The sequence below is a fragment of the Mastigoproctus giganteus genome, chromosome 1 (assembly GCF_048544385.1).
Source record: "Mastigoproctus giganteus isolate SK-2022 chromosome 1, ASM4854438v1, whole genome shotgun sequence".
NCBI lineage: Eukaryota > Metazoa > Arthropoda > Arachnida > Uropygi > Thelyphonidae > Mastigoproctus > Mastigoproctus giganteus.
Window position 1 is genome coordinate 55719351 of NC_143575.1, and position 12840 is coordinate 55732190.

General features: G+C 38.8%; 1 protein-coding gene across 1 annotated transcript in view; it reads right to left on the reverse strand.

Annotated features, from left to right (window-relative positions):
- LOC150090808 (uncharacterized) overlaps positions 1-12840 on the reverse strand; it is a 791939-nt gene that overhangs the window by 676726 nt on the left and 102373 nt on the right. The window contains exons 5-6 of the mRNA XM_090372970.1: positions 2732-2776; positions 2005-2073 (exon numbers count right to left, since the gene is read on the reverse strand). Coding sequence (XP_090229096.1) covers positions 2005-2073; positions 2732-2776 — 114 coding nt within the window. The remainder of the gene's footprint in view (positions 1-2004; positions 2074-2731; positions 2777-12840) is intronic.

Here is a 12840-nt window from a genome sequence, read left to right on the forward strand (position 1 = left end):
CCATTGCCTTATACAAGGGCATAACCATCTCCTTATCCCTGCTAGAAAAATTCCTGTATATCACTGACAATACACCATGAGCTACTCTTGCAGACCATCTGCACTGCTCAGAAAACTTCACATCTGCCTGCACGATTACTCCCAGGTCCTTTTCACTCTCTACCACTGTCAGTGTAGTACCACATAGTTGATTTGTTACTCTGGGGTTACTGCTTCCCATATGCAGTACTTTACATTTGTCAATGTTAAACTTCAGTTTCCACCTTTCAGCCCATCTGCTCAACTTTTCTAGATCCTGTTGCAGCAGCGTAATGTAATTAGTGTCATTAACAACCCTGCCAACCTTCGTATAGTCTGCAAACTTGGACATTAAGCCTGATATACCATCATCAATATCATTAATGAATACAGAAAACAACAATGGATCCAACACTGAACCCTGGGGGACTCCACTAATAAAATTAGTCCACGAAGAGCAGTGTCCATTGATTACCACTCTCTGTCTTCTCCCACTCAATCATCCCTTTATCCATAGCAGCAATTTGCCTCCAATGCCACACTGCTCCAATTTGTGCAGCAGTCTTCCATGTGCAACAGTATCAAAAGCCTTTCTAAGATCCAAATATATGATTTCAAAATTATTCTTTGCATCCAGTTCCTTTGTGACTAGATCATAGTATCCAATCAAATTGGTCAGACAAGACTTCCCTTAACAAACCAATGCTGTATCCGAGCTATAACTGAAGTCTTGTCTAGATGATCCTGCAAGGTTTCTTTAACCAGTGATTCCATTAACTTCTCTGGAACAGAAGTTAAACTAACAGGTCTGTAATTACCTGTGTCTCCTTTTGATCCTCCTTTGTGGATTGGGGGTCACATTTCCACATCTCCAGTCCATGGGTACCTCCCCTGAGTCTAAGAAAGCTGTCATAATTATGGCTAAGAGTTTACTTACTTCATTTGCTGCCTCCTTTAATATAACTGGATAGATTCCATCCACCTCAATCTGTTTCATCCCCTTCCTTCTAGAGTTTCATAAGTAAAGAACTATTTGCTGTTTTTCTTTGCACGTTTGCCAAAGATTTCTTGTAATCTCTCTTTGCCTGCTTAACCTTCTGTGTGACTTGGTTACAGATCAGCTTATATCTATCACAGGCTTCTGTGTCACCTGTTAATTTATATGTATCCCATACATTTTTCTTCTCTGCCACATGTCTAATTAGTTCATCTGACATTCATTTAGGCCTAAATCTTGAACAATACTTCATAGTTGGTATGAAAAGCCTCGTAGCTTCCAAGATTAATTCTTTGAATGCTTCCCATTTTGAATTTGCTGTTGATAACATCATCAGTTGGCCCCACCGTATAGAATTTAAATACTGTCTCAGACCACCCTAGTCACCTTTTCGAAAGCAAAAACCCTTCCCTTTACCCCTGATGGTAGTTACCTCTTTGAGTAAATCCCACTTCAGCACACTGTGATCACTGCCACCCAGTGGTTCCTTTATCTGCAGATTCTTAATACACAAAGAATCACTACTGATAATCAGATCAAGAGTTATTACTCCATCTAGTTGCCTTCCAAACATGCTGCTATAGAAAATAAAAGTAAATGCTACTTTTCCAGAAGCTGAGAATGAAAATTTTTAATGGTGCAATAAAGTATATTTTAATCTCCTTTTATTTGAAGCATCTTTTGAAGTATCCAATGAATTCACAGCGCATAATGAAAAGATTTCTTTTTGAAGTCATTACTTGAAGAAGCCACACAAAATGTTAAAAATAATTCAAAAAAAAAAATTTAAAGAAATATTTATCTTGATAACTTAAAAAAAATTTTGAAACATGTAAAATTAATTGTTAAGCATCATTTTAAAATAAAAGGGTTAAGTAACAAAAAAAAAACAAATGGTACTGTTTTTTATAAAATAACCTATTTTATCAAATTTAATTTTATTCCTTCAATTATAAAACATTAAAATTATAGTAAACTGAGAAACTTACATCTCCTGGAGGCCCAGGTGGTCCTGGCAATCCAGGTATTCCATGTGTTCCAGGTTCTCCTGGCTGTCCCTAAAAGACAAAAGTTTAAAAATAAATTTTTATATTCTTTCTATAGTTACACAATTTAAAATAGTAATTTATTATGTTAATCTAGCATATATTAACAAAATAGTATGCCACTACAAATTATGCCCATTTCAAGGTATACAGAAAGCACTCAACAACCATAATGAATATAAATCTGTCTCTCTTCTAAAGACCTCAAAACATTTCAGGGCAGAAGAATTATTTTCATAACAAATGGTAAACGTAATGTGAACTCTTGTTTTTTTGTTTTTTTTTTAAGAGTTAGAGTATTTTCAGTAATTACTGTAATTAGAGTAATTTCAGTAAATTTTTTAAGAGTTAGAGTTATTTGATTAAATAGCCTTCACAATGTTCATCCAACAATAAGGTTAACATATATTCTTCAATCATTCAAGATAAACCAAACAGCAGACAGAACAGTAATACTGTATATCACCAAGATTAATTTATTTTTAGGTGCCTCTATGTAACACTTGCAATTTATTTACCATTGTATAATGATTATTGGTGATCAGCTGATATTGATTTAAAAACTTAAAATTCATCGTGAGATGTTACTGTATGTTGAAATTGTATTTAACTGCATAGCAAAGTTAAAATTTTTAGAGTAGTTTCACAAAAAGAAATATGAAGTACTTACTCTTTCACCTAATCTCCCTGGTGTGCCAGGTTCTCCAGGGTCACCCTAAGAGTTTAAAAAAAAAAAAAAAAATTACAATGAATGTGTTAAAAACAGTCAGTCTTGCCATATTACATAAAAAGTAAATATCCACATAGTACCTCATTTTTTCTAGTTAACGATTTAAAAAAAGAGTTGGGCATCCCACTTTAGAAAAATTTTAAAAGGCATTCTGCTTCTGACCTTTCCTCCATTAACTCAACACTTAATTCATTATTAAAACATGAATTAAGTTGAATACTGCTTAAGAAGTTATATTATTTAAACAATTTTGTAAAACTCACTAAATTAGGCTATCTTGATTTCATCATCCAGTCAGACTTTGGTGAAAAACAAAAAAAAAAACTGAAAAAAAAAAAAAAGTTTAAAAACATGGTAAATAGTATTAAGCAATTTCAGTTCTATGAAATTTTGTAAAACTGAGTTTATCAATTTGACATTGTATGCATAGGCACTTTTTATTTTACTAGAATCTAGAATAGAAAATAAGTTTGTTTTAATTTCTAATAAATATACTAAAACAGATGTGGCCTTGTATGCTAATGGCCAGCTGTGAATCCACAGCTGGCCATTAGCATACAAGGTGTTTTCATGAATTTACTTTGTATCTTGAAATTCTGGCATAATAGTTTCAACTTGTCCCAATATGTTCAGTGAATAATCCTGACATAGTAATGAATGAATCATCAATTTATCAACAGTCAGTCTGAATTAGCAAGCACTGAACAGAAGGTATTTTATGTTTCATCACATTTTAAAATTAATGATTTTACTCAGCAGTGAATTTGCAACATTTCCCCCCCCCCCAAATTAATGAAAGTGCAACAGAAATTCATGAAATGATAAAAACCGCTTTCGGACATGGTTTTATGTGTCATTCAAAACTTCTCAGTGGTTTGCACTGAAAAGTTTTGAATAACAAAATGACGTGCAAAAGCTTAAAGAGGGTCACTTTGTCGATCAAAGATTACCCCCGACTCTGGCTACAACTCTTCAATTTCAAAAACCAACGATTCAACTGCTTATATTTGTAATGTGATCAAGGACTAACATTTAACTATCCACAAGTGAAATTGGTACTTCTTATTGAACAAGTCCATTGATTTTGACACAAGATCTGAGAATGCGACATATTTTGGCCAAGCCGACCATGCTAGCCGGGTGGGTAAAGTACCTGCCTAGCAACCCAAAGGTCGCGGGTTCGAATCCTGCCTCGGGCTTGGATCAAAGTACTGCAAAAACCTTGGGAGGTGCATTATGGCCACAGAAGCTGATGCGCCAACAACTACCAAAAAAAAAAAAAAAAAAAACATTTTGGCCAAGTTTGTGCCTTACATCCTCACTGATGGTTAGAGAAAGCAGCAAGTTCTTGCCCATCAGGATCTTTGTCAATGTGCTGCTGTACTGCTAAACCATACATTGTTTCTTCCAGCATCACTGGTAAAAAATCAGTGGAGTATGGCTACAACCAATAAACAAAAGCCAAATCCTCTCAACCGAATACTATGTCTTCTCCAAGGCTCAAAAAGCAAGGCAATCTTGATCAAATGTGAAGGTCATGCTTATCATACTTTTTGATTCACAAGGTATTATTCAGTATGGATTTAGCATTAGGATTAGTAGAGACATATGGTGTAAGAAAGCAAGCTTATACAGAATCAGCCAAACAAAAAAAAAATAAAAATACGCTTTCCATTTTACCCATCCATTCGCTCCAAAACTTTGTCCACTTCTTCCTTGAATTCATTTAAGCTATCAACTTCCACAACGACAGATGGAAGTTTGTACCAGCAATAAACTACCGGCTGGCTAAAGGCAGATTTCAGCACAACTGAGAATGAAAATTTTTAATGGTGCAATAAAGTATATTTTAATCTCCTTTTATTTGAAGCATCTTTTGAAGTATCCAATGAATTCACAGCGCATAATGAAAAGATTTCTTTTTGAAGTCATTACTTGAAGAAGCCACACAAAATGTTAAAAATAATTCAAAAAAAAAAATTTAAAGAAATATTTATCTTGATAACTTAAAAAAAATTTTGAAACATGTAAAATTAATTGTTAAGCATCATTTTAAAATAAAAGGGTTAAGTAACAAAAAAAAAACAAATGGTACTGTTTTTTATAAAATAACCTATTTTATCAAATTTAATTTTATTCCTTCAATTATAAAACATTAAAATTATAGTAAACTGAGAAACTTACATCTCCTGGAGGCCCAGGTGGTCTTTCCTCAATTTAAGTTTATGCCCCTCAGGTTTATAATATGAGCAAGAGGAAGAATCCCATCAGCACAGAGCCTGCTCAAACCACACAAGGCCTTATACACCGCAATCAGGTCACGTTACAGGTACTTAGTCTCCAGATGCTGCAATTTGCAGAATTTAAGCCTTTCTTGGTAAGAGCATCCCTTTGTTCCCCTCACCAATCTTGCTGCCCTTCTCTCCACTCATTCTAGCAACTCTATACCCTTCCTAAAATGAGGCCTCCAGACCTGTATGCAGTACTCAAGATGGGTCCTGACCACTACCTTATACAAAGGGATAATCACTTCCTTGTTCCTGCTAGCAAAGTCCCTGCATATCATAGACAAAACCATTCAGTCAGAGACCTTTGTATCTGACTGAACAATTACTCCCAGGTCTTTCATTTTTCTACTACCCTGAGTGTAGTACCACACAGTTGTTAAATTAATCTAGAATTACTGCTACCCACATACAATACTTTGCATTTGTCAATGTTAAACTTCAACTGACATTTCTCAGCCCATCTGCCTGTTACAGCAACTTACCCTGATTACTGTCATTAACAACCCTGCTAACCTTTCTATATATTCTGTTAACTTAAATATTAAGCCTGATATACCTTCATCAATATAATTGATAAAGATAGAACTCCCCCAGGCAGTGAACCGAGGAGGCCTTCACTAATAACATTAGCTATGAAGAGCAGTGTCCATTAATATCCACTCTGTCTTCTCCCACTCAACCGTCCCATTATCCAGAGCAGTGTGGCTTTTCTTTAATGCCACACTGATCCAATCTGCATAGCACTCTTTTATGTGTAACGGTATCAAACGTTTTCCTGAAATCCAAGTATATGATATTAAAATTTTTTGCATCCAGTTTCTTTGTTAATGCATCATAATATTCAATCATATTGTTCAGACAATATTGCCCTTTAACAAATCCATGCTGTGACTGCAGTATAAGTGCATGATTGCCTAGATCAGTGTTTCCAAAACTGGGGGTCCACAGACTGGGGACCCCCAGTCTGTGGACTGGGTAATATATGTTTATTTTCTTTAAAAATATACTGATAGAATCAAAACAAATTTCATTATAGAACATTACTTATTTTCGATATGATTAGTATATATATATATTATATACTAATTGTATACATTTTTCAAATTATTCATTTTATGTATAGCAAATTGATGATAAATAAAGTTATTACTATAGACAGCTGTATAAAAATAAGAATAAAGTTGAGTTGTTTCACACATAAAACTTTGAATTTTTAATTCAAAGAACACAGTGTTCACACACACACACACGCATGCACGCAGATATATAGGGGGTCTACAAACTTGTTTTGATTTTTGAAGGGGTCTGTAAACCTCAGTAGTTTGGGTACTGCTGGTCTAGATGACATTGCATTACTTCTTTAATCAGAGACGCCTTTATTTTCTTAAGAACACAAGTTAAGCTAACAGGTCTGTAATTACTCATGTCACCCTTTGATCCCCTTTGTGATTGCTGTACATATCCAGTCCATAAGTACATCTAATGAACTTGAGCAGGATCATCAAAAATTAAACCATTGGCATCAAATGGACCAATGGATCGATCCCTTCCTTCTACTGTTGATATAAGTAAAGAAGTCTTTGCTGCTTTTTTTTTTTACTTTCTTTTCCAGAGACTTCTCATAATCTGCTTTAGCCTGCCTAACCTTTTTTGTGACTTGATTGCAGACTAATTTATACAAAGGGTACTAGGAAAGTTTTGCAATACAGCTTTGTTTATTTAATTTTTTCAAAGTAATTTCCTATACATTCAATACACCTCTCCATCCTCCGAAACCAATCTTTAAACCAGTTCTGCCAAGTTTCACTAGGGAGTAAAGCACACTCGTTGTCCCAAGCCCGTAGAAGGTCCTCATCACTGGAAAACCGCCTCCCTTTTAGCTTCATTTTCACATGCGGGAACAGTGCAAAGTCGCAGGGAGCAAGGTCTGGACTGTAGGGAGGGTGCTCGAGAAGTTTCAGTCCTGTCGTGGTCAAATATTCGGTGCAGGCTTTGGCGCGGTGAGCTGGAGCATTATCGTGATGGAGGTACCAGGTGTCCATTCTTGACTTTGGCCGCAGGTTCTTCATAGATCCAATGACTTTAGGCAGGCATTGTTCAGTATACCACTTAGCTGTGACTGTCTTCTGCGTGTCCAAAACGACACGTTCCACAATTCCACTCGATTTGAAAAATACAGCTATCATTTTCTTCTTTACAGATCGGGATTTTCTGACAATTACGGGTGTGTCGTCATCATCAAAGACCCAAACTTTGTTTTGAGCCTCGGTCGGCAGATCGTAATAGTACAGCCAAGTCTCGTCACCTGTCACGATGTTGTTCACATACCGAGATTGTCCCTTATCAAACTTTTTTAACATCTCCCGGCACCAAGTCACACGGCGTGTCATCTGCTCTTCAGTCAGTTGATGCGGCACCCAGAGAGAACAAAGTTTCTTCAAGTGCAAATGATCTTGCAGAATCGAACGAATTGCTGGTGCATTTAGGCCCAAAGTATCCTCTATCTGTTGGTAGGTCACTCGCCTGTTTTCGTAAAGTATTTTCCTCACAGCAGTAACGTTTTCCTCCGTAACTGACGTTCGTGGCCTCTCACAATCCAGAGTGAAATTTCCCCTTTGGAATTCTCTATACCACCTGAATATCGTTGTACGATGTGGACAATCATCATCTAGTGCAAGAGTCATTTCTTCTAAGCACTGGTCTATGGTTAAACCACGCACGAAATTATACCGCAAAACTGTCCTTATCTCATTTCGTGACCACGATGCCATCGCAAGCACTTTACACTCTCACTACTAATGAATAACTGAGCCCATCGACTTGGCACGGCGGCTACTATGCACGTATGAACATGTCTCAACATGCAGCAACAAGCAGCTTCCTGTGATTCATTGTTGCGCCATATTGCAAAACTTTCCTAGTACCCTTTGTATCTACCATAGACTTCTCTATCAACTGATAATTTATATGCATCCAATTCATTTTTCTCTGCCATAAGTTTCTTCAGTTCATCTGACATCGATTTAGGGCTAAGCCTGGAATTTGTTTTTGTATATTCTTTGTTGGTATGAAAAGCCTAGTAGCTTCTGCAATTAATTCACTGATTTCTTCCCATTTAGAATATGCTGTTGGCATCATTATCAGATGGTCCCACTGCATATTTTAAAACTGTCTGAGACCACTCAGACAGTGTTAAAATATGCAGTCATCCTTTCAAAAGCAAAAGTCCTTCCCATTACCCTTGACAGTAGTTATGTCTTTAAGTAGATCCCACTGCAAATGATCTCAGCTGTGATCACTTGCAGGTTCTTAATGCAAGAAGAATCGCTGCTAATAATCATATCAAAGATATTGCTTCCTCTTAATGCTTCTCTAACATGCTGGTGTAGAAAACAGTTATCCAATAAATCAACAAAAGTCTTGCTAGTGTGAGAATGACAAACCTACAAGTTCCAGTCATTAGCTAGAAAGTTAAAATCCCTCATTATAAGACATTCTGATTTACTAGCCTATTCTATTTATCTGTATAGCTGTTTGTTATACTTATCACAGATATTAGCCCTATAACACAACCCACTTGCATTTTTGTTTTCCCAATGCTTATGTCACGCCAAACTGACTGCCTTAGATTTAAAAGATTTTTAACTAAGAACATAACTACACTTTTCCTTTCTATCCTTTCTGTACACATTGTACTCTCCATATTCAAATTCTGTATCACTTATACCTGAATGACACCAAGTCTCTGATATCTCCACAATGTCTGAATTTGATGAGTTAATCTGTACTTCAAATTCATCAAATTTATTTCCTATGCTTTTAGCATTAGTGTAGATGCAAGCATACAAGCACCTGTTTTTACTCTTAGTTAGCCTTACACAACCCATGTATTTACTTGTTCCATAATGACTCACAGCAGGCTTTGAAATTCCCAACACCTTGCATTCCAGGCTGCTGCATGTTCCAATATAAGCAGTGGTTCATGAAGTTATTATTATTATTATTGTTGCTCTTATATTATTTCTCCCTGATTGGGGGATTCCACTCTGTGATGGGTACTGCTACCAAGTACACAGGGTGGTTGTAATGTCTGGTGTTACTGTTGGTCGAGGAAATCTCTGACTATCCTACAGGTGTTCAGGATTGCCACTTTCTGAAGTTCCTTATAGGTGTTCTCTGGGAGACCTATTGCTGCTAGACTGCTATGTAGAGTCTTTGGCACCATACCAGTGGTTGACATGATGATCGATACTTCTTGCATATGACACATCTCCTTGACCTCATGTCTCAGGTTCGTGTACTTCCTAATTTTTTCCTCATGGGTTTTCAGGACATTGCTAGTGTTGGGCACCACTATGTCAATCAGGTAGGTAGCCTTTTCCATCTTGTCCACAAGGGTTATGTCCGGAGTGTTGTGTGGGATGGTCTTATCCGTTATTATGGCGTGGTCCCAATACAGCTTGTGGGTTCGGGTCTCTAGTACTGCCTGGAGTTCGTACTTGTAGTAGGGTACACTTTCTTTGGTCAATTGGTATTTCCTCGCTAGCTTCTGATGTATTATTCTGACTACCTGGTCGTGTCTATGAGTGTACTCAGTCTGGGTGATCACCTTACACCCCACAGTGATGTGTTGGATCGTTTCTGAAGCCAGGTGGCATCATCGACATGTGTCATCCGACACATGTCGACAACGACGTGTCATCCGACATTCCGAGCTCCTTTGTGATGTATTTTCTATAGTTTCTAGTGTTGATTACCTGGTCTTGGATGGCCAGCATGAATCCAGTCTCGGGGAAGAGCATTCCACTTGTGAACCATGCATTGGAAGCAATGTTATCAATGTGATCTTGATGGAGGTCATTGTAGTGTCTGCCATGGAGTGTCTTCTTTGCCCATCTTTCTAACTTCGTTTCTTGTGCCATCTGGGTGGGTGGGGGTTCCTCGCTTACGTTGAGTGGGATATACCACTTATCTATCTTCCTTATGACCTGGCGGAGTGGGACTGTGTTGTACTCGAAGTAATCCTTCAGGTTAACTATCGTTGTTTTCCGTTGCTCTATCAGGCTCCTTCCTCCCTCTTTCTGAGCTATTGTTAGTTTCTCCACTGCTGACTTTGGATGGTGTTGATGGCTCTTGATCATCACTGTCCTTATCTTTCGCACGATATCTTCTAGCTCGGTGTTAGTCCAATCTATGACCCCAAAGGTGTATGTTAGGACTGGGGCTGCATAGGTTTTTATCGCTTTAACTATGTTCCCTCCATTCAATTTTGCTTTTAGCAGGCTTCTGAGTCTCTGATGATATTTTTCGGTCAGGCACTTCTTGATTTCCTTGTGCTCTAACTGCTGAGCCTGCATCATATTAGTATTTGTAGGTCTCTCCTTTTCTCATAGCTTTGATCTCTTTACCAGTCAGCAGCTGGTAGTTTCGGCCAACTAATTTTCCCTGGTGCAGTGTGTGCGTCTTGCATTTGTCTAGACCAAATTCCATCCTGATGTCCTTGCTGAATTCTTCGGTGATCCGGAGTACTTGCTGGAGTTGCTTCTCGGTTGCCATGTTTGTTGTTTGTTTGTTATTTGGTTTTAAGAGCATTAGCAACTAAGGCCATATTGCTCGGGATATGTGGTGGTCATTCCCTGACCTTCCCGCATCCTCCGTATTTGGTGGTGACGGGCTCGAACCCCGGTCTAATCAAGAAGCACGTGCTACGCACTGCTGCTCCTTCCCACCTGGCTATAGACGGTTACCATGTAGAGCTTGATGTCATCCATGTATATCAGGTGGATGAGGGTGTACAGGTTCTTCCTTCCTTCTTTGAGGTTATATCCATACTTGCTGCCATTAAGCATGGTGGATAACGGGTTGAGTGCTAGACAGAACCACAGTGGGCTCAGAGCATCTCCCTGAAAGATTCCTCTTCTAATGGGGATTGACCTGGTTGTGATGTTCTTGACCTTAATGGTGGTACTCCATTTTGCCATTGTTGCTCCTAGGAAGTTTGTCACTAACGGATTGACCTTGTAGATCTTCAGGGTCTCTATTAGCCAGCTATGAGGTACGGAGTCGAAGGCCTTGCGATAATCGATGTAGGACATGTATAGGTTGCGGTGCTTCTTGTAGGCTTGCTTCATAACTGCGGCATCTATGGTTATTTGCTCCTTGCATCCTTTGCTCTTCCGCTTGCATCCTTTCTGCTGTTCAGCCATTAGGTTCTGACTCTCTAAGTGGTCTGATGTCTTCTTGGTTATGCAGCTAGTCAGGACCCTGTACATCATTTGGAGGCAGGTGATCGGCCTGTATTTCGCCGGGTGTTCTTGTATCTTCGTCTTTAGGCTTCAGATATGTGACTCCTTCGGTGAAAAACTTTGGGATTGTCTCTGGGTGCCTTATCATTCGAGTGAACTGCTCTGCTAGGTGCCTGTGTGTGCAGGTGAGCTTCTTGTACCAGTAGTTGTGGATTCCTGGGGTTTGCCAGTTGTGGGTGTTCCTTATCGACTGTCTTACTTATTCTTCTCGAATCTCCCACTCTCTCATCTCTTGTATGTCCTTAGTTTTCTTCCGTTCTACTTCTATCCAGGGTGCTCTGCTGTTATGTCTTACTTCACTGCTCCAGATATTTCCCCAGAACTCCTCGATCATCTTCTTCTCGGGTTGTCTGTTTCCTGCTTTCTCATCTTCACCCACTTTCCCATAGAAGGCTCTTTGGTCCTCATCGAAGATTCAGTTGTTTATTTTCCTCTGCGAGCTCTCTTTGTATTGGTATAGTCTCTCTTGCTGAGTGCGAGGAGGTTCTGCTTCAGTGTGTCCAAGTATTCTCTGATTTCTGGTCTTATGTTTGCTGTGGACACTCTCTCTCTTGAGGATGCTCTTCACCTTTCCAATCAATTTCTTACTTTATTGCCCTGTTGGTACTGGGTCAACTGACCTATCTTGACTCTTAATTCTTCTATCTTCTGCTGAAGTCTTCTTTCCCAAGCTGACAGTTCCTTCTGTTTTTGGTTCTGCTGCTGGTCTCTCATTTCTTTTCCATTAATCCTAGTAGCTGCTATGGCAGCACAGTATACGGCTGTGTGGATAGCCTCCAGTGTTGCACCATTGTTGTCAAGGTAATGTGGCATTATTTGCCGATTGAGGTGGTCTGTTACTCTCCACAGGATTTTATTTGGCCTCTGCTTAGCTATCATGTGGGTTCTTGTTTTGTCCATTCCTTCGAATTCTGTTAGGGCCTTCTTCCACTCGTCTTCTATTCTGGATATCATGACTTTGTCTCTTTCAACTTCAGCTACTCTGGGTTGTATTTCTTCTTGCACTTCCTCCTCTGGTTCCATGTTTGCTGTGGCAAACTTTATGACAATATTGACCATATTCTTTGTGCTTTGTAGTTGATCGCTGACATCCTGCTTGATTTTTTCCAAGATGGCAGGAGCTATTAGGTTCTTTGTTACGATGATCCTTCTTTGGTCTACTAATCGCCGTTTGGTTTTTTTGTTTTTATTTGGTAGTTGTTGCCGCATTGGCTTCTGTGGCCATAATGAACCTCCCAAGGTTTTTGTAGTACTCTGATCCAAGCCCAAGGTGGGATTTGAACCCGCAACCTTTGGGTTGCTAGGCAGGCACTTTAACCAGGGTGGTTAAAGTGCCTGCCTAGCAACCCAAAAGTCGCGGGTTCAAAGGTCACCAAACAGCAGCCGACCCGGCTAGCCCGGTCGGCCGCTGTTTGGTGACCTGAATATCTGCGTATCATTCCAACCACTTGGTATG